This window comes from Pseudochaenichthys georgianus, chromosome 23 (assembly GCF_902827115.2).
Source record: "Pseudochaenichthys georgianus chromosome 23, fPseGeo1.2, whole genome shotgun sequence".
Classification (NCBI taxonomy): domain Eukaryota; kingdom Metazoa; phylum Chordata; class Actinopteri; order Perciformes; family Channichthyidae; genus Pseudochaenichthys; species Pseudochaenichthys georgianus.
This window is the reverse complement of record NC_047525.1, coordinates 24,637,992-24,665,565: the sequence shown is the minus strand read 5'-3', so window position 1 is coordinate 24,665,565 and position 27,574 is coordinate 24,637,992. Positions and strand designations below refer to the sequence as shown.

At 40.8% G+C, this 27,574-nt stretch overlaps 1 protein-coding gene across 5 annotated transcripts in view; it reads right to left on the bottom strand.

Moving 5' to 3' along the window:
- abcc9 (ATP-binding cassette, sub-family C (CFTR/MRP), member 9) overlaps window positions 1-27,574 on the bottom strand; it is a 96,764-nt gene that overhangs the window by 9,508 nt on the left and 59,682 nt on the right. For all 5 annotated transcript variants that reach the window (XR_011642500.1, XM_071201702.1, XM_071201701.1 and 2 more), the window contains 13 exons: window positions 26,314-26,413; window positions 26,068-26,141; window positions 23,906-24,133; window positions 23,515-23,669; window positions 22,757-22,826; window positions 22,520-22,677; window positions 22,275-22,367; window positions 19,293-19,395; window positions 18,258-18,371; window positions 16,611-16,731; window positions 11,073-11,203; window positions 9,892-9,970; window positions 5,269-5,377 (listed from right to left, as the gene is read on the bottom strand). Coding sequence is in view for 4 of the 5 variants with exons in the window: in XM_071201702.1 (XP_071057803.1) it covers window positions 5,269-5,377; window positions 9,892-9,970; window positions 11,073-11,203; window positions 16,611-16,731; window positions 18,258-18,371; window positions 19,293-19,395; window positions 22,275-22,367; window positions 22,520-22,677; window positions 22,757-22,826; window positions 23,515-23,669; window positions 23,906-24,133; window positions 26,068-26,141; window positions 26,314-26,413 (1,535 nt within the window). In the remaining variant the exon portion in view is untranslated. The remainder of the gene's footprint in view (window positions 1-5,268; window positions 5,378-9,891; window positions 9,971-11,072; window positions 11,204-16,610; window positions 16,732-18,257; window positions 18,372-19,292; window positions 19,396-22,274; window positions 22,368-22,519; window positions 22,678-22,756; window positions 22,827-23,514; window positions 23,670-23,905; window positions 24,134-26,067; window positions 26,142-26,313; window positions 26,414-27,574) is intronic.

The following is a 27,574-nucleotide window of genomic DNA, read 5'->3' as shown; positions in this document are numbered from 1 at the left end:
ACCCCCGTTTCCGTCCCTGCTAGAGAGCAGGTTCTTTCGTGGGAGAAAAAGGTTCCTATTTCTGATTGGCTGGGCGGATTGCAAACCACCCCCCGTAAAACTCTGAAAAGGTTTGTGAAGCCTCCATTTTATTATCCTCGCATTAGCATTATTAGCATTAGCATTAGCAACACAAAATAAAACATGGTGTCGGCGTTCTGGCGATTTACTCTGAAGACTAGCCAGTCCCCAACTCCAGGGACTTCGGGTGGCAGTATACATAAAAACTATATAAACTTATATTATTTATTATATAAATTATTATTACTATTATGATATACATATAAACTATACTTACTTGTTTGCCTGTCCTTGTTTGTCTACCCTCCCTCATACTGTAAAGCGTCTTTGAGTTGTGAAAAGCGCTATTCTTTCACACACAGTGACGTCACAAGCTACCCACAATGCAACACGCGCCATATATATATATAAATACGCCATTTTCCTGGAGGTGCAAATATCCTGGAAGTGCAAATATAAACAGCTAGCTAACGTAGCCAGGCAGAGCGCACTAGTTTTTTTTTCTGAATTAACGACCGAAGAAATCGCTGCATGTCTTCGGATTACATCTCTGGACTTGAGGGGTGTGCTCTCGGTCGTTACCAGCGTGAACTAGAGCTGTGTCGGATTGCCCTTACAGACTGCCTGCAGATGTATGGAAAAACGACCCTCGAAAGTGGCCTTCGTCGATTTTGGCAGCATGTACGTCTATCTTCTGGAAACACCAGGTGAATACCCCACCTGTCACAATAATATTATCATGCCGTTGCATATATGTGGTATTTTAGAGTTGACTATATTGATTAAGGCAATAGACTATGATATTCTGCTTGCACCTCGCGTGAAATGGCGGATACCGGAAATACGGTGTCGCCCTCGGCCCAAAACCCGTATGTGTGTGTGAAAGAATATAAATAAAATGCATTATTATTATTATTATTAGTATACGCCGGGAAGTTGTTTGCGGCCTGCCAGTAAACCCAAAGCAGAAGAAGAAGTGACTGAAGTGTCAGCGGCTTCATTTGCCTAATCCTCCCTCAGGGAACTTATTCCGCGATCTGTACTTACTAAGTTCTTTTTTTTAAACTTTTTTTTATTGAGTCAGGCACAATGAGTTTACATTTATACAGTCAATATTTTTATTTATTTTTCCCCTTTCCCTCCCTCCCGGTCCTAGCTAGTAAAATAAATAACTAACTAAATAAATAAGATAGATACCTGTGTAGGTCAAAGTAAAGTAATATAGAAGATAATATTAAAAGAAAATGTATAGATAAGGGAATAAAGAATAGTAACAGTAATACTTGTACCCATATACTCATATGTATACCCACATGTACACATGCACATACATACCTACCTACATACATACATGTAAAAAAAAAAAACATACATTCGTAGTTCCCCCTCTCTCTCCTTAATGTAGTGTCTTAAGTTCAGCTGTGTAGGCTCTCAGAGCCCCAGACAGATTCAAATAGTTTTGAGGAGCCCCTCAGGTTATATTTAATCTTCTCCAAGTTCAGGTACAACATTAGATCTTTAAGCCATTGAGATGCTTTAGGTGGTATAGAAGATTTCCATTCTAGGAGTATTCTTCTTCGTGCTAAAAGAGATGCAAAGGCTATACTGTCCTTAGCTTTCCTCTTCAACATTAGGTGGCCAGGTATTACTCCAAACATGGCAGTTTCTGCACATGGTGTCAATACCACGTCCAAGGCCTCAGTAAGGTGATTGAAAATGCTTGTCCAGTATCCTTGTAGGCGAGGACAAGACCAAAACATATGAGTCATGTTTGCTGGTGACGTGTGGCATCTGTTACAGGTGTCCGTAACATTTGGATATATTTTGGAGAGTTGGTGTAATAGATACGGTGGACAACTTTTAGTTGTATAAGATTGAGCCTGGCACAGGACGTACTATTGTTCACTCTTGCTAATGCGCCATCCCAGACCTCATCATCTATGGCTTGGACTAGTTCCTCTTCCCAATGTTGTTTGATTTTACCAAGCGATGTTTCTGTGAGACGGGAGACGGAATTGTAAATTCTTGAAATCAGACCTTTTTCGATTGTTAAAGTGTCCAGAATTGAGTCAATTATTGAGTCCGGAGGGATATTGGGGAATGAAGGGTTGTTTAGTTTAACCCAGTTTCGGACCTGGAAGTAGCGAAATAGGCAACATTTGTCAGAGAGTTGGCTAAAGCTCCCGAAAACATTGTTAATGTAAAGGTCCCTTACTCTTGTAAGACCTACTCTCTGCCACATAGAGAAGGCCCCATCAGCTTACTAAGTTCTGATGAACCTTTGTGGGAAAAGTAGTTGGTGTGAAAGCGCCTATTGATGCAGTTTACCTTTATTATTTGGGAGAAATTACACTTACTTGTTAAACATGAAACTGAGTAAATGACTAAGTGGAGCTTTTTCTTTTCTTTAGGTAAGACACTGAATGATGGAGTTCACCTTTCATACAGCACACATACATGTCTTTGTCACTTTAGCTGATTGTTGTTAAAGTTACACTCAATAGTTAAACTCCTCTAAACTCTCCGTGGTGGAGTCAGGAGGACATCTCGATAACAAAGAGAAACCGTTACTGTCAAGCATTCACCCCGGCTTACGTTCACAGACATGGGAGACACGCCAAGACACACACACACACACACACACACACACACACACACACACACACACACACACACACACACACACACACACACACACACACACACACACACACACACACACACACACACACACACACACACACACACACACACACACACACACACACACACACTTTCTGCATCTCACACACTCTGTCTCTCTCTCACACAGTTACGCAGAGTGCCATATCTGTCCTAACAAGCACATGCTCTTTGTCTTTTATAACAAACACAGAGTCAACGTGTCTTCTACTAATACAAACAGAGAGGAGGAGGAGGAGGAGGAGGAGGAGGAGGGGGGGAGGAGGAGGAGGGGAGGAGGAGGAGGAGGAGGAGGAGGAGGGGGGGGGGGGGAGGAAGCCCTCCTCACGTTCTGCTGTCTGTGAAGCACTCAGATGTCCAGCCGGTTTGACCCGCTGACCCCACAGCTGGGACTGTGTGTCATCATGTGACAACAGCCTTCAGGACAAACACGTCTCACTGCTCTCTGTCTCTGATTCACTGGGCGCTGCAGTTTCAGGCTTTGCTTGAAATGAAATGTCACTACTAAGGTTTTCTTTATTCTTCTTTAAGCTCTGATGTCATGGAGTAGAGCAGTTAGACGTATTTTTGTAGGAAGTTAGCATCTTCTTCCCTCGACAAGAAGTTTGAAATCAAATTTATATTTACACATTGTGTTCAACAGGATCATCTCCACATATCAACATCACTTTAAGATCTTTAGCATAAAAAGCTAACAGTAGACTATACAGGAACTACAGCACGGTCACATGACTTCACGTCTCCACCGCTAAGCTAAAGGTGGCTAATGTTGGGCTATAAAGGAACTACAGCACGGTCACATGACTTCACGTCACCACCGCTAAGCTAAAGGTGGCTAATGTTGGGCTATAAAGGAACTACAGCATGGTCACATGACTTCACGTCACCACCGCTAAGCTAAAGGTGGCTAATGTTGGGCTATAGAGGAACTACAGCACGGTCACATGACTTCACGTCACCACCGCTAAGCTAAAGGCGGCTAATGTTGGGCTGTAAAGGAACTACAGCACGGTCACATGACTTCACGTCACCACCGCTAAGCTAAAGGTGGCTAATGTTGGGCTATAAAGGAACTACAGCACGGTCACATGACTTCACGTCACCACCGCTAAGCTAAAGGTGGCTAATGTTGGGCTATAGAGGAACTACAGCACGGTCACATGACTTCACGTCACCACCGCTAAGCTAAAGGCGGCTAATGTTGGGCTGTAAAGGAACTACAGCACGGTCACATGACTTCACGTCACCACCGCTAAGCTAAAGGTGGCTAATGTTGGGCTATAAAGGAACTACAGCACGGTCACATGACTTCACGTCACCACCGCTAAGCTAAAGGTGGCTAATGTTGGGCTATAAAGGAACTACAGCACGGTCACATGACTTCACGTCACCACCGCTAAGCTAAAGGTGGCTAATGTTGGGCTATAGAGGAACTACAGCACAGTCACATGACTTCACGTCACCAGCGCTAAGCTAAAGGCGGCTAATGTTGGGCTATAAAGGAACTACAGCACGGTCACATGACTTCACGTCACCACCGCTAAGCTAAAGGAGGCTAATGTTGGGCTATAAAGGAACTACAGCACGGTCACATGACTTCACGTCACTACCGCTAAGCTAAAGGCGGCTAATGTTGGGCTATAAAGGAACTACAGCACGGTCACATGACTTCACGTCACCACCATACTTGCCAACCTTGAGACCTCAGCAGTTTAACCACCGCGGTTTAACATGCGGTTGTAAGTGCACTGTCTTGCAGCCTGTAGCACCATCCTTGATGGAGCATGTGTGGGCTGGACCTGTATTTTTAAGGAAAGGAGTGAGCAGAGGGTAGAGTTGTCGGTTCTGTTTTCTGTGACTATCTGCCTCACCCTCTCAGACACGCACGCTACTAAAGAGACGCGCTACCATGGAAACCAAACAATGGTGTAGCTGTATTAAAGTCCGAGTGGAAACAGTCCTGAGTCAATCTGATTTTGTCAGAAATCGGGAGGAAACCGGGAGAGGGAGGGTTGATAAGTATGGTCACCACCTCTAAGCTAAAGGAGGCTAATGTTGGGCGTGATGACGTTTAGTCAACACCGTTTTAAAATTAACCAGTGGTGTATTTACTGGCGTATTTTATGTCATGGGAAAATATTAATTTAGCTTGTGTTAACCACAGACCTTATTTCAGGCGTCTAACCAAAAACACTTTCAGCCACAGGAAGTGGTCAAATTACGACTTATTTCCAGGCTTTAGGATTCTTTCCTGCACTACCCTATATAACAACAGAACACAAACAAGTCTACATAGCGTTAGACATGTGGACTATCATTGCTTACATGTCGTCTTTGTGTAGGTTTAGCATTCTCAACAAATGTAATCCCATATTGAAAAACCGTTGTATAACTAATGATTATATCAACAATAATGTTTACTTTTATACTGACGTTATTCAAACGATATACTGAAGCTTTGTTTAAGTGTGTGTGTGTGTGTGTGTGTGTGTGTGTGTGTGTGTGTGTGTGTGTGTGTGTGTGTACCGTATTGATCCACTGAACAGCACGGGGTCCTGCAGGATGATGGAGAGTCTCGACCTGAGCGTCTGCAGAGGAAGTTTACAGATGTCGATCCCATCGATGATGATCTTCCCTGCGAATACATATAAATAAACATATGCTCTGATTACAGCCCATAAAAAACATTTAGTGCGACAATAAAACCAAATCTTCTTTGCCTCCTATAGTCTCTAAATGTGGCACTTGGAGTAGTTTAGTAAATGTGATGAAGTTGATGTACTCCACGATTTAAAATGGTCCGATAGTTTAGCTTGTGAGGTTTAAAAACACATCTAATCAAGTAATTTAATTATATTTATTCTTACTTACACTTCTACGATTATATAAATATTTTTCTTTATTCTTTTCTTTCTTTCTTAAATGGAGCAAAAACCTGCACACAGAAAATAATGGCAATTTTTTCCTATATTGTCAAAAAATACTGCTTCTTTTTCTGGCATTTTTAAACCAAAACAATCCAATTAAATCTGTATTTATAATTTAAAACTCCTCTACTAGTTTGCCTTTCAATGCCTTACATAAATATTTTAGTTACGTTGCATGCAATGTGATATATTTGGGCTCATGAACCCAGGAAGTTCTGAGCAGAGAGGACGCTCGGCTTTTATTTCACTGCTTTATAAGGAAACGCTGCCGAAGCACACGTCTTAATTTACTGTTTAATGAAATGTCTGCCCAGCTGTGTGTGTGTGTGTGTGTGTGTGTGTGTGTGTGTGTGTGTGTGTGTGTGTGTGTGTGTGTGTGTGTGTGTGTGTGTGTAATGGAAAAAGTGACTGTGTAATCTCGTTTTTGTCTGAATCATCGGTCAACGAGCAATGGTCTTTATCTAGAATGAAAACAGAATGACACGATTAGTTTTTAAAAGACCCACAAAATTATGACTTTAAGGGATTTTATTGTCTGGAAATGACCGCAGGAACATGTGCCACGTCTTTATCAACGTTCTTAATTTAATCTTCTTTTAAAAAGAGTCTACTTCAAGTCCTTTTATCAGGTATTTCAAAGTAAAATACAACACACTGAGGAACACAAAGAGAGACCTGCAGGAGATTTTAAGAAAAGCCGAAATAAAGGTTAAATAAACGTTTTCTCCAGCATCAACACGCCACTATAATAACAGTGGACGTTTGGACATCTGCGGGGAAAACAGTCGACTAATTAACCTCCAGTAATGCTTTAGTTTAACCAAAACCCATTTAGATATCTCATCTGTATTCACTAAAGCCCGCGCCACCAGATGGACACACCAGATATTCAAATTCGGCTGTGATCGTAGCAACATCGGGCCGTTCGTGAGGGCATCTTAAGCCATCGTCTGACCGCCGGTGGAGATTCTCAGGCTCCGGCAGCAGCTTCGTGAGCGGTGGCAAAATCTTTGGCATGCCAACAAATTGCCGAAGGACCTTGCGAAGGTTCATTGTCGTGTTGAATGTGTGTGTCCATGTTGCCCTTCGTAAGGCCAGCGTGAGGGCATCTTGTCAAATCGTGTCATCTTCGTCTCTACTTCGTGTGATCATCGGTGCCATCGGGCATTTTTCGCCTCACGAAGACAATACGAAGGAAACAAGAATCTGCCCGATTGTCTTAGGAAGGCAACGCGACTACGTGAAGCCCTCACAATGCCGTCGTGTAGCCATCGTATTATTAGTACAATTTGTGTTCTGTGAAACTGAACATGATATTACATTGTTGTTGTTACTGTCGTTGCAGTTGTATGTATGTCTTAAATGTATTTTAGGTTAACTTCCTGTTTTATTTAGATGCTTTTATTTTGAAGGCGAGTTTACGCTGTTGACAGGAAGTTGATGTTGCTATGGAAACATGACGGAGTGTGTGGTTCGGCCTTCTGAAGGCAACACGACTACGTGAAGCCCTCGCAATGCCGTCGTGTAGCCATCGTATTATTAGTACAATTTGTGTTCTGTGAAACTGAAAATTATATTACATTGTTGTTGTTACTGTCGTTGCAGTTGTATGTATGTCTTAAATGTATTTTGGGTTAACTTCCTGTTTTATTTAGACGCTTTTATTTTGAAGGCGAGTTTACGCTGTTGACAGGAAGTTGATGTTGCTATGGAAACATGACGGAGTGTGTGGTTCGGGTGCCATCTTGTGGCCTTCTGTAGGCATCGTACTTGCTTCGGCTGTTGCTTGGCTGTTGACCAAGTTCGGGGCCATCTTCGTGCGAAATTCACAATTCCATATTCGTGTGTCCATCTGGTGTCAGTGTCGGGACAGCGTGATAAGGGTTATAACTGACCGTGTTTGGGTTTAATTCACATGTTAGATTGAGTTTAAATGTAATTCAATGGTTAGCGTCACCACATGTTCCTGCTCTGGTGTCCTTTTAGCTCTCGATTCTTTCAAAATAAAGCTGATTTTAATATATTTCATCAAATCTCATTGAACCTACTTTCTGTGGTGATCCGCCCCAAGGGAATTGACACCAGCTGAAGTAACTGATGTAATCTTGAAAGGAATATTTTACATTTAATTGAGCTGCAATAAACCATAAAGAACAACAAGAAATGTGCAGAAATTAGCGTTAAATAAGCCTGACCATTAAAGTACTGGTGAAATTAAAAAGGGACTATATAATTAATTTTTCGTTTTACATGCATTTAATATTCCCTCAGCGATCCATGGTTTTTCAGCATATTTTTGTTTCACTATTTTCTTTACACGAGGACAATGTTTTTCATACAGCCCTGATGGAATATGTAGAAATGAAGTTTGGAAAATTGCACAATATACATCTATTCTAGTAGACCTCAACAATGGAATTATGATCAGTAGAAATGGCCATGACACGGGACCTTTAATAGTTTAACATTTGTTTTCTTGTTGTTTCTGTGTATAGCAAATGTACACTGGGTTAATTGTATATATTGGTGACAAGTGGTGGTGGGAGCGCACCAATCTGTTTGTTCAATTCAATCGTTTGAGTTTAATCTTATTTCTTTATATTTTTATGTTGAATTTGTATTTATTTATCGTTTTTTTTTAATTCAATTTATTATTTTATTTTTAAATGCAGTTTTACTGTAGCGAACTGTACACATATATAAATCCAAAATACATACCGCACACAATAGCTCAATATAACTCTTTAGAAGTCAAATGGAAACTACTACAAAGTTAGTTTTATCCATCATATCACGATCTAAGTGCCGTCCTGTCCAACAGTGATTTATTTTGAAGTCTCTCCTTTTATCTTCAAACGGCTTGTAAGAAGTAGAAAGTACAGGTATTTGAGTTCAACATGTAAGAAGTAGAAAGTACAGGTATTTGAGTTCAACATGTAAGAAGTAGAAAGTACAGGTATTTGAGTTCAACATGTAAGAAGTAGAAAGTACAGGTATTTGAGTTCAACATGTAAGAAGTAGAAAGTACAGGTATTTGAGTTCAACATGTAAGAAGTAGAAAGTACAGGTATTTGAGTTCAACATGTAGAAGTAGAAAGTACAGGTATTTGAGTTCAACATGTAGAAGTAGAAAGTACAGGTATTTGAGTTCAACATGTGAGAAGTAGAAAGTACAGGTATTTGTGTTCAACATGTAAGAAGTAGAAAGTACAGGTATTTGAGTTCAACATGTAAGAAGTAGAAAGTACAGGTATTTGTGTTCAACATGTAAGAAGTAGAAAGTACAGGTATTTGAGTTCAACATGTAAGAAGTAGAAAGTACAGGTATTTGTGTTCAACTTGTAAGAAGTAGAAAGTACAGGTATTTGAGTTCAACATGTAAGAAGTAGAAAGTACAGGTATTTGAGTTCATCATGTGAGAAGTAGAAAGTACAGGTATTTGAGTTCAACATGTAAGAAGTAGAAAGTACAGGTATTTGTGTTCAACATGTGAGAAGTAGAAAGTACAGGTATTTGTGTTCAACTTGTAAGAAGTAGAAAGTACAGGTATTTGAGTTCAACATGTAAGAAGTAGAAAGTACAGGTATTTGAGTTCAACATGTGAGAAGTAGAAAGTACAGGTATTTGAGTTCAACATGTGAGAAGTAGAAAGTACAGGTATTTGTGTTCAACTTGTAAGAAGTAGAAAGTACAGGTATTTGAGTTCAACATGTAAGAAGTAGAAAGTACAGGTATTTGAGTTCAACATGTGAGAAGTAGAAAGTACAGGTATTTGAGTTCAACATGAGAGAAGTAGAAAGTACAGGTATTTGTGTTCAACATGTGAGAAGTAGAAAGTACAGGTATTTGTGTTCAACATGTAAGAAGTAGAAAGTACAGGTATTTGAGTTCAACATGTAAGAAGTAGAAAGTACAGGTATTTGAGTTCAACATGTGAGAAGTAGAAAGTACAGGTATTTGAGTTCAACATGTAAGAAGTAGAAAGTACAGGTATTTGTGTTCAACATGTGAGAAGTAGAAAGTACAGGTATTTGTGTTCAACATGTAAGAAGTAGAAAGTACAGGTATTTGAGTTCAACATGTAAGAAGTAGAAAGTACAGGTATTTGTGTTCAACATGTAAGAAGTCAAAGTAAAAAGTCGTCAGTAAAGTAGTGATGCCAGAAAAATGTGCTTAAGTACAGTAACAAAGTATTTGTACTCCGCTACTTTACCACACCTACCTTCGAAGATATCCACCATGTTGAAGAAGGCCAGAGACAGAGAGGACTTCCCGCTGCCGGTGCGTCCGCAGATTCCCACCTGACGGAGAGAAGAGGGTCAGAGTGACACGTTGGTGACAGTTCACACAGCGAGGTGACGGAGAGTGGCAGAGACGTGCCGAGTGTGGAGGGAGTGTAGTCTCCAGCTAATGAAACACACGTGGCTGCGACTTCAGAGAAAAAGACGACGTTCAAAAGAAAATCTGGACTTCTTACGAGCATTCGAGACAGAAGAGAAGAAGGGCAAAGCATGAGGAGGACAACGAGAGGGAGGAGTATTAGGAATAACAACGAGGCACAGATTTATGAATCAACTATTAACAGGGTTGTTTCTAGAAAGATTTGTATGAGGTGATTCTGTGGCGCTGATCTCGTTTATAAGATATATCAATTCTCACTTCAACATGACGCCCGTTTACAGGATGTTTCCGCGGACGTAAACGTCTTTGACGAACACAAATATTGTTTTCCGGGTTTAATATTTTGAGAATAAATTGAAAATGTTGAGAATAACTGCACTTCCAATAATAGAGACATATACACAATAAATCAGAAGGAGGAATTTATTTTCAAAATAATCGAACTTTCAGTCGAATACTTTTTATTTTTTATTAGTAAGAATATTGAGAAATTAAAATGTGGAAATTAAGACAAAATGTGGGAATAAAGTCGAGCTCTCATAATTAATGCTAAGCATAAAAATAAATAAATTAAGAAGTCTTTTTTTGTATTGTATTCTAAAAATAAAAATACACTTTTGACAGTAAACTTGGCATTTTTTATTAATGCCCAACTTATGATAATGAATTAACTACACCCACAGCCTTCACACACTCACGTAACACGTTATACCCAAAATGGTGTCTTTATTCTCAAAGTAAAATCCTCCTCATGTTTCCCCCTCTTTCCCTGAACCTCCTGCTCCTCCATACATTCCAGTCTCTATGTATTATCTTAAACAGTTTCCCCCGGTAGTGTGTGTGTGTGTGTGTGTGTGTGTGTGTGTGTGTGTGTGTGTGTGTGTGTGTGTGTGTGTGTGTGTGTGTGTGTGTGTGTGTGTGTGTGTGTGTGTGTGTGTGTGTGTGTGTGTGTGTGTGTGTGTGTGTGTGTGTGTGTGTGTGTCACAGCTCGGTGATAATTACCTTCTGGCCCGGCTCGATGTACATGTTGACGTGTTTGAGCACCGGCTTCAGCATCGGGTCGTAGCGCACACACAGATCCTGGATCTTTATCTCTCCGGTCTGAGGCCAGTTCTCCGGCACCTGAGAGGCGTCTGGGGGGAGAGGGGGGAGAGTAAATAGAAGTACTCAGATGTTGTACTTGAGTAAAAGTAGAAGTACTCAGGTCTTGTACTTGAGTAAAAGTAGAAGTACTCAGATCTTGTACTTGAGTAAAAGTAGAAGTACCAGATCTTGTACTTAAGTAAAAGTAGAAGTACTCAGATCTTGTACTTGAGTAAAAGTAGAAGTACCAGATCTTGTACTTAAGTAAAAGTAGAAGTACTCAGGTCTTGTTCTTGAGTAAAAGTAGAAGTACTCAGATATTGTACTTGAGTAAAAGTAGAAGTACTCAGATCTTGTACTTAGTAAAAGTAGAAGTACTCATGTCTTGTTCTTGAGTAAAAGTACTCAGATCTTGTACTTGAGTAAAAGTAGAAGTACTCAGATCTGGTACTTGAGTACAAGTAGAAGTACCAGATCTTGTTCTTGAGTAAAAGTAGAAGTACTCAGATCTTGTACTTGAGTAAAAGTAGAAGTACTCAGATCTTGTACTTGAGTAAAAATAGAAGTACTCAGATGTTGTACTTGAGTAAAAGTAGAAGTACTCAGATCTTGTACTTGAGTAAAAGTAGAAGTACTCAGATCTTGTACTTGAGTAAAAATAGAAGTACCAGATCTTGTTCTTGAGTAAAAGTAGAAGTACTCAGATCTTGTACTTGAGTAAAAATAGAAGTACCAGATCTTGTTCTTGAGTAAAAGTAGAAGTACTCAGATCTTGTACTTAAGTAAAAGTAGAAGTACTCAGATCTGGTACTTGAGTACAAGTAGAAGTACCAGATCTTGTTCTTGAGTAAAAGTAGAAGTACTCAGATCTTGTGCTTGAGTAAAAGTAGAAGTACTCAGATCTTGCACTTGAGTAAAAGTAGAAGTACTCAGATCTTGTACTTGAGTAAAAGTAGAAGTACTCAGATCTTGTACTTGAGTAAAAATAGAAGTACTCAGATGTTGTACTTGAGTAAAAGTAGAAGTACTCAGATCTTGTACTTAAGTAAAAGTAGAAGTACTCAGATCTTGTTCTTGAGTAAAAGTAGAAGTACTCAGATCTTGTACTTGAGTAAAAGTAGAAGTACTCAGATCTTGTGCTTGAGTAAAAGTAGAAGTACTCAGATCTTGCACTTGAGTAAAAGTAGAAGTACTCAGATCTTGTACTTGAGTAAAAGTAGAAGTACTCAGATCTTGTACTTGAGTAAAAATAGAAGTACCAGATCTTGTTCTTGAGTAAAAGTAGAAGTACTCAGATCTTGTACTTGAGTAAAAATAGAAGTACTCAGATGTTGTACTTGAGTAAAAGTAGAAGTACTCAGATCTTGTACTTGAGTAAAAGTAGAAGTACTCAGATCTTGTACTTGAGTAAAAATAGAAGTACCAGATCTTGTTCTTGAGTAAAAGTAGAAGTACTCAGATCTTGTACTTGAGTAAAAATAGAAGTACTCAGATCTTGTACTTGAGTAAAAGTAGAAGTACTCAGATCGTGTACTTGAGTAAAAATAGAAGTACTCAGATGTTGTACTTGAGTAAAAGTAGAAGTACTCAGATCTTGTACTTGAGTAAAAGTAGAAGTACTCAGATCTTGTACTTCAGTAAAAATAGAAGTACCAGATCTTGTTCTTGAGTAAAAGTAGAAGTACTCAGATCTTGTTCTTGAGTAAAAGTAGAAGTACTCAGATCTTGTACTTGAGTAAAAGTAGAAGTACTCAGATCGTGTACTTGAGTAAAAGTAAAAGTACCAGAGTGTAGGAATACTCTGTTACAGTAAAAGTCCTGCATTCAAAATGTTCCTCAAGTGAAAGTAGAAAAGTATTCTCATCTAAATATAGTGAAAGACAGTGAAAGTAGTCGTTGTGCAGATTGGTCCATTTCAGAATAATATATATGATATGTTTTATAATGATTGATCATGAAAGTGTTCTCAAAGCTGGTGAAGGTGCAGCTAGTCTGAAGTACTTTGTAGACTGCAGGGTAGCTGGTGGAGGTGCAGCTAGTCTGAAGTACTTTGTAGACTGCAGGGTAGCTGGTGAAGGTGCAGCTAGTCTGAAGTACTTTGTAGACTGCAGGGTAGCTGGTGAAGGAGCAGCTAGTCTGAAGTACTTTGTAGACTGCAGGGTAGCTGGTGGAGGTGCAGCTAGTCTGAAGTACTTTGTAGACTGCAGGGTAGCTGGTGAAGGTGCAGCTAGTCTGAAGTACTTTGTAGACTGCAGGGTAGCTGGTGAAGGTGCAGCTAGTCTGAAGTACTTTGTAGACTGCAGGGTAGCTGGTGAAGGTGCAGCTAGTCTGAAGTACTTTGTAGACTGCAGGGTAGCTGGTGAAGGTGCAGCTAGTCTGAAGTACTTTGTAGACTGCAGGGTAGCTGGTGAAGGTGCAGCTAGTCTGAAGTACTTTGTAGACTGCAGGGTAGCTGGTGGATTTACTCCAGGTGGAACTAAAGTCTGATTCAACACTTGGTTATATTTCACATCATTCATCTGTGAAGTAACTAAAGCTATTAAATACATGTAGTGGAGTAAAAGTACACCATGTACCTCTGAACTGTAGTGGAGTAGAAGTACACCATGTACCTCTGAACTGTAGTGGAGTAGAAGTACACCATGTACCTCTGAACTGTAGTGGAGTAGAAGTACACCATGTACCTCTGAACTGTAGTGGAGTAGAAGTACACCATGTACCTCTGAACTGTAGTGGAGTAGAAGCACACAGTAGCATAAAATGAAAATACTCAAGTACAAGTACCTCAAAATTGTACAGTACTTGAGTACATGTACTTAGATACTTTACACCTCTGGTAATTATACTAACGTCACTTTTTAAGGTCTTTTTAACTCAAATGTACCTTGTATTTTGACCTCAGTAGCGGTTTCATGTGTTTCTGGGATGTGTTGTTGCCATGGTGAAATATAAATGCTGCTGGATTTAGTTTCTTGGTACGATAGTTAAAAAACAGAGAGACTTAATTTCTTTCAGTCGATGAGATATTTAATATCTAACTGAACCGACCTTTGCCACATCTCGTAGAAAAACAGAAACGTTTTTAGTGAATCTGCCAAAGGACTTTCAACAACGACAGAGCGGCTATTTCTGGAAACTTAGACAAACAATTATTGAGTTTGACGAATTGCTGGAAAAAAACAACGACACTTAAAAGTTCAAGAAGGTTTTCCGTCTCTGGATCTCAAACAGTATAAAGGTCATGTCTCTAATTGACTACTCCTCTGATGTCTTACGGTAAACTATCACTAACCCTGACTCACGGAGCAGAGAACCATTCCTCCTCTCTGACATCATGTAGGCAGAATTGATAAAGCTGAAACTCCAGAATTAGGAAAGAAGAAAGCGGATAAAGCCTGACGCAGGACTGTGAGAATCCTATCTTGTCAGAACAGTAAAATAGGACTGAGAGATAAGATCAGGAACATTAACATGCCGTAAAATAAGTTATCAGGCTTTTTTTTTTATCAACTAAGATTTGTTAGAAAATGTTCTCAACTTGAATTGACTGAATTTATTTGAAAAGAGGGCTGTGTAAAATATGTTTACATATTTATTTAAAGGGCACCTATCATGCTATTTGTAGGCAATAGCATAGGACTCAGATATATACTAATATACAAAAAACATGTCTATGAAGTGTTTTGCTCAAAATACCAAACCCATTCTAGCCATGCCTCATCTCCCTCTATTTCACTTCCTGTTTCCAAAGTGCTGATTCAGGTATAAAGCTTTAAAGAGGAGGGTCTGAGCTCATGCGGGACCCGGCAGCTACCGTCTAAACTAAATGCTGCCGTGATGAAACGCCATATCATGGATTATCAAGGCTCTGAAACAGTCTGGAGCTCAAAGGCTTTCTCTCTTGCCGGTTATACCACGAGGTGAGTTCCTTTCTACTTCCTGCTTCTTCACACACATGCTCTCCAGCACAGGTTAGCTCTGAGTGTTAGCGATGCTAATGTAAACACCGACCATATTACGTCCAAAACAGTCGGGCATTGTTTCTGATAGCAACGTTTCTGATTGGCCCGTGGGTCCACATTTCAGATATTACGTCATATCGGACGCAAATCTGGATCAGCTCCGTAGTTCCCCGTTTTTAGAGATTTGGTTGGGTACGGAGGAAAAGAGAGAGAGTTTATTTCCTGACGCTGCGTGAGTTCCCCGACACACCGGGGACACATGGTGATGGAGAGAAGACATCACAAAGGGCATTTTGCATGATAGGTCCCCTTTAAGAAGTACAATAAAATAAAAGCAAGAGTTTAATGTGTGAGCCATACTCCATTACACTTTTTTGAATTTGCAAAGGGCCAATTCAAAGTGGACAAAGGGCCACAGTTAGCCCCTGGGGCCGTAGTGTGGACACCCCTGCCTTTAAAACATGTTGTTCATGGATACTCTGGAGGACGCTTAATTATGGTATGTTTAAAAGTTCCTCCCTTGGCATAGATTAGACCCCTCAAACCTCCTTTATTATCATCAAAATCACAAATGTAAAGACTGAACATGCGTTATAGAGTTAACTCTATACATTTGTCTCATTTAATAACTGTTTTTCTAGGAAAGCGGAAATTATTATTCACTGTGTCGCTACGATAAAGCGTTGGGCTTTAATATACATTTAGTGATAAAAAAGCCCCTCCGTTTTGGAGTAATATTAGAAACCGACCGGACTACTTTCTGCAGATTGATATCACTGCACATAGTCCTCCTTAGCAACGGTGTTTTCTCCTTAGTGACGGACTGGAATGTCCACATTGACCAATCACAATCGACTTTTCAACTTAGGCGTGTAATAATATAAAATACAGAATCAAACAGCGAATATATACATGCAGTATCAACAGTAGAGGATAGATATCTCTGGGTATGGACAGAATAGGGAAGAATACACTGTAATATACCGACTAATGACTTAATGTATAAACACATAGGATACTATACACACACACATTATATAAGTCAGCGGGGAGCCTCAGCAGCTCTTTAACAGCAACACTTCCCTTCTGTATATGTTATGATGTAACACATGTTCTGGATGCTGCTGTTTACACCGGACTCACCGTGACATAGACAAAGCTGTTTTACTTTTACAGCAATTACCGGTGTCTTCTCTCAGAAATGACCAGTGGTGAAAGTAACTATGTAGATGTACTCAAGTACTGCACTTAAGTACAATGTTGAGGTACTTTATTTGAGTATGTCACCGTGTTTTGTCCACTACAGTTCAGAGGTACTTTTACTCCATGTATTTAATCCCTTTAGTGACTTCACAGATCTGGATGAATGATGTGAAAATGTTAAATCAGACTTTAGTTCCACCTGGAGGTAAATCTTTTGGGGTTTTAAAGTCCAAATATGTAATAATTTGTGTTACGGTATTGATGTTTAGTCCGATAAGAAGAACTCGGTTACCCATGGACCCCTCGTAGTTCTCCGACTCGGTTCCCAGGAAGCTGTTGACCTTCTTCACGGCGGCCATTTGCACCTCGAGGTCCGCCAGGTTCCTCACCACCCAGTTCAGATAGTTAGTGACCTGAGGAAGACGAGAAGGACGCATTGTAATGAACATAATGTTTATTATACAGCCCACACACAGCAGCTCCACATTCACAGCCTTCAAACCAACCAGAAGTGCTCCATGACACCATGTTGGGGTTGTGTCCAAGCTACCAATAGATTTATTAAGTGGCTGCAGGTTTCATGTGAGTATGTTTCTGGTACAGCATGCACAATATAGATAGATAGATAGATAGAACTTTATTTGTCATTGTACAAGTACAACGAAATTACAACAGACTCAAGGTGCCAACACGCAACAACAAGACACTATAAAAACAATAAAAGGGAATATGTACATAAATAAATAATAGATAAATGAAAATTGCACGATTCCCCTCGTATTACACGGAAGGTTTATATAACTTAAATATTAGCAGCGTTTAGTGCACACATGGCCCTGGGAAAGAAACTGAATTTGAGTCTGTTTGTCCGGGAAGACATGGTACGGAAGCGCCTGCCTGAGCGCAGACGTACGAAGTGCTTATATTAGCATAAGCTGAACTTAAAAAGATCTTAAAACGGTTAAAACGGTAAAGTCTTCTTAGTGTTGTTTTGAATGTGTCCGGTGCAGAGGACGTGATCGGTTGCTGCCTTGAAGATAATAAGATAAGATAAGATGTACTTTATTGATCCCAAATGGGGACATGTTTGGCATTGCAAGGTATATGCAAGGCATTGCAGATAAGTAGAAATTAAAAGAGTAGAAATAAACAATTCTAAACTGTAAACATCTCAAAATAGTAATAAAAAAGCATTATCCATTCTCAAATCATTTATTCGACGTGCGAAAGCACAAAAGAAATCTAGGAGAAATGACGCTGCTTTTTATGCTTTTGTTCCGAGTGTAATATTTGCGTTATTCTACGTGAAAGTATTCACAACAGTTCGACCCTGGTGTGATACGGTCTTTTGAGTTCATTCAAATCCGAATCAGGTTTGTTTCCAGGTCGGTTGACACGTACGAGGAATCTGACTTGATGTCGTGGTGCAGACATACAAGTAGAACAACAATGTAAAACGCAGATAGAGAACTATTTTAAGGAAACTATAATAACATTAAAAAGAACTGTGTACGCATGTTGGATCCTGCTATGAAAACAACGATGAGTACCGTACTTTTCGGACTATAAAGCGCACCTGCATAAAAGCCGAAATTGTCCGTCTGTCTTGCTCTCGTTCTGTCTCTCGGTTCCACTTTTACTTTGGCGCGCTACCTGTCTCACTCTTTACCGGCCTCCAGCTTTTCCTGCTGGAGCCCGCCGCTTAGAGGTGGCGGGCGCGGACCGGTCCTAGAGCCCATAGAGTTAAAGGTGGTTAATTTTACCTGTAAAACCCATAGGTTTAGGAGGTTCCCTAGTGGCCGTTAGCGGTACAAAGAAAATGGGGAAAAAAGTCGCGGCTTATAGTCCGAAAAGTACGGTATACATAAAAAGAGGACACAACTGCACAGACTGAAGGAGGTCAGGTGCTTTGATAGATTGAATAACGGAGAGGACTCACAGTGAGGGCGTAGGTGAGTCCGAGGCCAACGAGGGCCCCGTGGTCGTGGCTGTACTGCAAACTCCAGATCGAAGCTCCTGCCGCCGTCAGAACGATCACCGCTCCAAGGTAATCCTGAACAAGAGAAGGAATGAAACCTCAGAGAAATATAATAACTCAAATTCTAAATCCAGAACCAAGTGCAAGAGGGACGAACAAAAACACCACAGCACGAGTTAGCGCCTTCTAGGGATGCATATCGTTGACTTTTTGACGATACCGATACCACTGAACGATACCGATACTCAACCGATACATATCGTGATACTTTGAAAATGTATCGTCCCACAATTACTCCCATGAAGCGCTTTACGATATAGTTCACATGTCAAATTAATATTAAATTCAGTTGAGGGACTTCTTGGACCTTTCAGTACTGAACAAACAATGAAAGATACATAAAACATATGAAGAAAACCGATTATGGAATATCTTTTATAACACATCAGGTGTGCCGCGGGAATAGCACATCTTGTCAATGCAACAGACCGTTATGGCACCGTTATAATTAATGTTAAATCTGAGATTCGACTAGAGAACAAATACATAATAGAATAAAGGTCATGAGATCTCAACAAATGTCATCTTTAAAATCAACATTTGCCTTCACTGGTGAGAGAAAACAGATCCCATCACGGTTCATTTGTGGGACTTTTACCTTTCTAGCATTGAACAAACAATGAAAAATACATAAAATATGAAGAAAAACGATTATGCAATATAATTTATAACACCCGCCATCACGGGCCACGGACTCGCTTTTAAAATTAATAAAAAAATAAAAGTTTTTTTTTTTTTTTTTTTTTAAAGTATCGAAACCGGATCTGATTTCGGTACGGTATACCTAGCCAACAGTAACCGGTATTTCGGTAATACCGGATACCGGTATGCATCCCTAGCGTCTTCCTATTCGTCCAGCCAATATGAATAACAAACAGCAGTGACTTACTGTGTGAAAGTAAGGTAAGGAACATATGAATTCAAGTATCTCCTCACCGTGCGGACCTCCAGCCAGCGGTTGGCGGCGGACAGAAACAAGTAGGCGGTGTTGTTGGTGTCTGTCAGCTCCAACATACGCTGCTTAAAACGAGCCTCGTGCCTGAAATAAACCACAACATTTGCATCAGAAACTAAATATATAAGACTCCATCTTATAATCAGCAAAATGAAAAGTCGTTTCGGTTGCTTTTGGCCGAGCTTTCTCTTGATTGCTAACTTACAGCATCCTTTGTTAATGTAGTCTTAAACTAATCTTGAACAAAAAGTTCAACGGTGCATTCAAGTGCACCTTGTGAGGGTCTTATTTAGATATTCTTCCTTATTCAGTGTGTTCAACAGAGTAGTGGAGTACAAATACTTCGTTACTGTACTTAAGTACATGTTTCTGGTATCAGTACTTTACTCCACTACTTATTTTTCTGACGACTTTTTACTTTGACTTCTTACATGTTGAACACTAATACCTGTACTTTCTACTTCTCTCATGTTGAACTCAAATACCTGTACTTTCTACTTCTTCTTTATGTTTTTTTCAGGGGTGCTCACAGACTTTTGGGAAGTTGTTTCTCCAGTTATTCCTACACCTCGTGAATGCAGCCAGAAGCCCGACCGTCCACCAAATAGTGCGGCTTTAATAGTTTCTACATCCTTTCATCAAGCTTTATGAAAACCGTGCCAGTACTCTTTCCGTGATCGTGCCAACAAACAAACCACAGCTAAAAACATGACCTTCTTTTCGTGTTGGGAATAGAAGTAGCATCGTATCTTCAGGTTTTATTATTGCCCGCCATCCTGCGGTCATAAATCACCGCGAAACCAGACTGGCTTCGGAGGCGAACCAGAGGATAAGGATGATAGTTCCCATGAGCGCCAAGGAACTGTCCCAACACCAGAATCAAATGTGTGTGTGTGTGTGTGTGTGTGTGTGTGTGTGTGTGTGTGTGTGTGTGTGTGTGTGTGTGTGTGTGTGTGTGTGTGTGTGTGTGTGTGTGTGTGTGTGTGTGTAGTCTTAAGGGAGTAGAGGAGGAGAAAGCAGCGTGAGAGCTGTTTAATGTTGGATTACACCGACGATGGGAAAGAGGGTGAAGACAGAAATACAAAGAGATAAAGCTGCTGAAATAAAATAAAACTATATATACTGATATTACAGCTACTGGGAGAAGTACTGCTCATGTTTTTTTAAATATATACTCCTGCTTTTATCACTTAGACATGTGCTTATTATGTATTATTCATTTTCATTATGTGCTGCATTCCTCCAAAGTGCTTTAAAGAGCCATGTAGTGTAAGGTGTGTCCGAACCATCAACATCAATCCAGTCCATGGACACTTTGAAGTGTGGAGATGGGGAGCGTGGGGTTGAACCAACAACAATTATTACTGGGTTTAGTCTGGAAGGATCTTTCTCTATCCGTCACATTGTCGGGATTTTAGCTGGACACTTGTGTAATGTACATAGTGTCCTATATTTATATTTTAGTTGGAGTAGTTTGGGATATAATAGTGTATTCTAATGTATTCAATATACTCAATATATCTATATCTTTCTATGGTAGGTATGTATATATTTTACTCAATGCCGGGTTACCTGCTGGTGCTGTAAACCAAATAAATCCCTAATTTTGGATCAAAAAAGTACATCTATCTACATATATTGGCAGAAAAGTTTATGCACCGGGTATGTTGGAACAAAATAGACGCAAACAAAAAGGATTAAAAATACTTTGTTTTGCATTTACGCACAAAAAAAAGGGTCTACAGCTGAAGTGCATCCAGGATGTTATTAATGAAGGGTGTGGAGCTAAAGGCGGCTAATGTCGGGCTATAAAGGAACTACAGCACGGTCACATGACTTCAGGTCACCACCGCTAAGCTAAAGGCGGCTAATGTTGGGCTATAAAGGAACTACAGCACGGTCACATGACTTCACGTCACCACCGCTAAGCTAAAGGTGGCTAATGTTGGGCTATAAAGGAACTACAGCACGGTCACATGACTTCACGTCACCACCGCTAAGCTAAAGGCGGCTAATGTTGGGCTATAAAGGAACTACAGCACGGTCACATGACTTCACGTCACCACCGCTAAGCTAAAGGTGGCTAATGTTGGGCTATAAAGGAACTACAGCACGGTCACATGACTTCACGTCACCACCGCTAAGCTAAAGGTGGCTAATGTTGGGCTATAAAGGAACTACAGCACGGTCACATGACTTCACGTCACCACCGCTAAGCTAAAGGAGGCTAATGTTGGGCTATAAAGGAACTACAGCACGGTCACATGACTTCACGTCACCACCGCTAAGCTAAAGGAGGCTAATGTTGGGCTATAAAGGAACTACAGCACGGTCACATGACTTCAGGTCACCACCGCTAAGCTAAAGGCGGCTAATGTTGGGCTATAAAGGAACTACAGCGCGGTCACATGACTTCATGTCACCACCGCTAAGCTAAAGGAGGCTAATGTTGGGCTATAAAGGAACTACAGCACGGTCACATGACTTCAGGTCACCACCGCTAAGCTAAAGGTGGCTAATGTTGGGCTATAAAGGAACTACAGCACGGTCACATGACTTCACGTCTCCACCGCTAAGCTAAAGGAGGCTAATGTTGGGCTATAAAGGAACTACAGCACGGTCACATGACTTCACGTCTCCACCGCTAAGCTAAAGGTGGCTAATGTTGGGCTATAAAGGAACTACAGCACGGTCACATGACTTCACGTCACCACCGCTAAGCTAAAGGAGGCTAATGTTGGGCGTGATGACGTTTAGTCGTCTCATTGAGACAACACCGTTTTAAAATTAACCAGTGGTGTATGTACTGGCGTATTTTATGTCATGGAACAGTAATGTTTACTTTTATACTGACGTTATTCAAAAACGATATACTGAAGCTTTGTTTAAGTGTGTGTGTGTGTGTGTGTGTGTGTATGTATGTGTGTGTGTGTGTGTGTGTGTGTGTGTGTGTGTGTGTGTACCTGAAGGCTCTAATGGTAGTCAGACCCTCAGCGGTCTCAGAGAAGTGGCAGAGCAGAGGCAGCTGAGTGGAGTCATCGAGGTCCTGGAGGTCTCTGAGAGAGAGAGAAGATAATAATAATAATATATTTCATTGATATAGCACACTTTAAAGACAACGTTACCTCAAGGTGCCTTTCACTGCATGTCACTGAAGTCTAAAGGTGGTTGAGTATATAAACTAAATGCACTTTTAATCCACACTCACTTGGAGGCCACCCTGAAGTACTTCTGGATGAAGTAGAAGGCGACGGCCAGAGGACCGAGAGCGATGAGGAAGGCTGGAGTGATGGAGGAAATCACGCCTATGGCCGACAGTAACAGCAGCGTGGATCTCGTCAAAGACTCCAGGGTGGGAGGAATGTGCTGAGGGGAGTGAAACACGTGGACGAAGTGAGAGGGAATTCAGGAAGTCCGGAAGAAGTCGACGTATCTCAAACCGTACCTGATCGATGATGTTGGTGTCGGCGGAGAATCTGTTGATGATCAGCCCCAGAGGAGTGATGTCAAAGAACCTGAAGGGAAAGGTGTTGAAATCATCCGTCAGTATAAGCGCCATCGAAGGTAGCCATTTTTAATTATGGAGCTGGAAATGCGAGGAACATTTTAAGAAAAGCAACAAATTAAAACTCTATAAAAGCTGTCGACAATAAACTTTCTTTCCATAAATTCAAGAGTTTTTCATTCGGGAAAATACCCGTGTTTCTTTTTTGTAAATATGGGATTTCAAGCTATGTATTTTGTTTAGTTGGATTGTTTTTACACATTTTAAGGTTTTAACGGCCATTTAAAAAAAGATACCTTTATACATGGAGAGACAGAGATATAGTTATAGTGATAATAAATATAAGGTATAATAACAATTAAAAATATACAAAAGAATCAAATAAAGAAAATATATATTTTTTCGGTTTTTAATAAAATGTTCTGACCAAGTTTTATCTAGTTCTGCTGAGCGTCTGGACTTGTAGATTGTGTACTTATGTGATTGTGTGTGTGTAAATGCCCACCTTTATACATGGAGACATAGAGACATAGTTATAGTGATAATAAATATTAGGTACAATTAAAAGATTTAAAAAACAGGCAAAAACAAATAAATAAAAATTCACTTTTTTAAGTTTTTAATAAAATATTTTTTACGAAGTTGTATCTAGTTTTGCTAAGCGTCTGGACTTGTAGATGTGTGTGTGTGTGTGTCACCTGATGGGAGCGTGGATGATCTTGTTCAGCAGGTTGTGGTGCAGGTTGGTGGCCGCAGAGACACCGAGGAACTCCACGGTGAGAGACGTGATGAGACACAGAGTGATGCCCGCCGCACACAGGGTGACGAACACAGGCAGGTAGTACGAGTCGATCTAACACACACACACACACACACACACACACACACACACACACACACACACACACACACACACACACACACACACACACACACACACACACACACACACACACACACACACACACACACACACACACACACACACACACACACACACACACACACACACACATTATACAATCTGAGGTCATACATTAATAGAAGAGCAGGGACCCACACATATTGACTCTGAACTTTGAAAAGTACCCCCGAGCTTGGGTCCGCCGGCCCGGTGCTGTTCGTGAAGTTGTTGTTGCTGCTGAAAGCCTCCGTGATGTTGGTCTCATTCCCGGCGTTCGTGGCGTTGGTTCTAGAAGAAGTCCAGATGGCCAGCCAGTAATCGATGGCCACGATGACGGAGTGCTTGAGGAGTTTAGAGGAAACCATGAGGAAGACCATGAAGAAGCCTCCGGAGGAAAGGTAGCACCAGCACACCTGAGGGGAGGGAGACCAATGGGAGGATTAGCCTCGGGTCCCTTGAAAGGCGTGTTGCAAGTTGTACCAATATTATTACTTTCATCTTAGTGACAATTTATCGACCAAACTATCAAGGGGCGGTGGTGGCGAAGTCGATAGGGACTTGGCAACTGGAAGGTTACCAGTTCAAGTCCCGGCAAGACCAAGTGCTACCGAGGTGTCCCTGAGCAAGGCACCGTTCCCTACACTGCTCCCCGGGCGCTGTTCAAAATGGCAGCCCACTGCTCCTAACACTAGGATGGGGATTAATAAAGTATATCCAATCCAACTATTTAATTGATAAACTAATCAATGGACTGATTAATAATGAGGATAATTGTCGTTATCGCCCAACTCTCTGTAATAAGATAAGATAAGATGTACTTTATTGATCCCAAATTGGGACGTGTTTGCGTAGCAGCAGCATAAAAAAGCAAGATGAAACATCTCAAAACAGATATTTTTTCGGGACAAAGTATTCTCTTTTAATAATAAAATAATACTACTTTATCTTCTTGCTCTTCTATCGTAACACCAGCATGACTTGTGTGATATTATCCTATATGTTGTCGTTAGGGATGGGTTTCGTTACGGTTTTAACGGTACTACTACTTTTATCGATGCCGCTTATCGGTCCGGTCTTTTAACGGTTCTCTTATCGGTTCTTTTGGAGAAAGAAAGAAGGTAAACTAACTAAACAAATTGTGAACAAAACTAACATTGCTTTTTATTTAAATTAAATAGATAATATTTCACATCAAAAGAAACAAATGGTATTAAATAACCTGATGACAGAACTGTAAACAGAATAGCTGAAACTTTAACAGACTAAATAACTCAGTTTCCTCTAATCATAACCCATGTTTGTATCATGGAGTTAGCTCCGTGTGTTGCTGCTAGCATGCAGAACACCTGACGTGGAAACGTTCCTCTGGACGGGGCTACAGAGCTGCTGGAGAGACAGTGGAACCCGGTGCATTCCTCCGTCTGGACGTGGAGCGCTTTGGATACATGTTTAGACAAACTGCTCGTGTTGCCGCCCTGACATGCTGAACTCTTATCGCACTTTAGGCAACGAGCATCGAGACGGGTGAAGTTTAACCACCTCGGAGCGCGTTCTCTCCGCCATCTGCTCCGTGTGTGTGTGTGTTGCTGCATGTAGCGGCCGTGTGTGTGTAAACTGCCCCGCCCCCTCGCAAGCAGGCGGGGGAGAGAGATCGAAAATACTAAAAATAATCATGGACGCATTTTTCAGTCTTTTTGTATATATTATATTATTCATATTAGAAACGGAGTTGGCGAAACTAAAACTGCAATGTAATGTTAGTGTAGCAATAATACATATGATATATTTTAGATGTCTCCAGTACCGATAACAAGACTGATAACGTCGGAGCTTAACGGCACCACGGCCTTTAATAATTCAGCCCCGGGCCCCTTTAACACCGGGGCTCGGAGAGAGATCTCGTCTGGATTGGAAAGATCGAAAATGCTAAAAATAATTCTGCAGTCTTTCTGCGTATTAGAAACGGAGTTGGCGAAACTAAAACTGCAATATAATGTTTGTGTAGCAATATGACATATGTTTTACACTACCGATAAAAAGACCGATAACGTCGGAGCTCAACGGCACCACGGCCTTTAATAATTCAGCCCCGGGCCCCTTTAACACCGGGGCTCGGTACCCATCCCTAGTTGTCGTACATGTGACCAAGACAAGTGTGCAAATGAGAAAGTGTGCATAAATAAACCACATTTAATTGTAATGTTAGGTCACTAAAGCCTAATAAAAAGGGTATAATATCTTAGTCTGACTACTTAGTGAACCGGCTGGATCAGGTAGTGTTAGTCCTTTGTGATGTTACATGATGATGATAGGTGTGATGTGTTCTGCAGCAGTACGGATGCATTACCCTCCATGGGACCTTTGATCTTCTGTTGGTGGTTGTAGACATGTTGTCATCATCTTCCTCCTCCTCTTCCTCCTCTGAAAGCACGAGAAAGTGGAATACCATGTGAATTAAAAAAACAACACTTAATATCACTATTATCCAATTAAACACTTAATCTTTTTTACAAGTTTAAACTCTTAAGTAACATTTAATTTCGTGTCTTTTGTACAAGAAGAGTAGAAATGTACATAATTAAAAAGTGGTTACCTTCGTCTTCATCGTCCATTTGGTTCTTGGTCTCTCTGGGGTAGAAAGCCCTTCTCAGAGTTTTCCTCTCCAGCGTTGTTTGACTGTCTTGCTGGATGTCCTACGTATGAAGACACAACATATATATATAACATTCAAAAGATAATAAAGCTTTAACTGCTCGTTGAAAAGACTTAATGCCGCTGCTTTCATTCTGATAAAGCCTCTAGTTTGAAAGCACGGTTTGGAGGAGATGAGGTTTGTTAAAGTTAAGGTGAAAGTTAAAGTTAAGGCTCCTCCAACAGAGCCGCATGAATATAGGACATACAACAATACAACAGATACAATAGTGCTAGAAGAGTCTTTATACATGAGAGACACCTACGACACTTAGTTACGGCCCCGCCCACTTTTGGGGGAAAACAACGCTGGCGGTCGACGCACATTCTGAAGTTTTTGCCACTCCGATCAGAAATGTAAGAAAACCGTGGATTTGTGGATCTTCAAAGAGCCCGGTTACGACGGCCAGTCAGGCAAACAGTTCCATTCAATCGTTGGAAATCGACAAGCGGGCTCGATTTAGGGTTAAATTAAAATCAGTCGGCGAGACCGTCATTTCGCCAGCTGTTGAAAATAATAGTTGTGTCATGCCAACAAGCTGGTGTCGTTTATTGCACCGCAAACATTAAAACAAATCCAGAGTTCAGTGTTTCTGGACGTACCGTGAGAAGAAAGGACGGTAACGGAAGAGCTTCAGATGACAGCGTTGTTTCCCACAAAGGTGGGCGGGGCGTAAAGTGACGTAGATGTTACTCTCATCTATCGACATCGATCGCCTACTGCTATATTCAACCATACATCGAGCCCGCTTGTCGAGTTCCAATGAGTTCATGGAACTGTTTGCCTGACTGGCCGTCGTGACCGGGCTCTTTGAAGATCCACAAATCCACGGTTTTCTTAAATTTTTAATCGGCAAAAACTTCAGAATGTGCGTTGACCGCCGTTCAAATGACAGCTTTGTTTTCCCCCAAAAGTGGGCGGGGCCATCATCTTTGCCGGCAAGCGACAACGCACGCCGCCGTGTGTAGGGGCCGTTACTCTCATGTATACAAGTACATGGAAAGATATACACAACAAACAGAAGGTTTTGATCTGTGGAATAACTGTAACGATGAGCTGAAATACTGAGCAACTTTATCTAAACTATTATTTAGAAGCCAAATCATTAAAACTGGAACTGCTACCTCCGCGACCCGACCACGGGTGAGCGGGAGAACCTGGA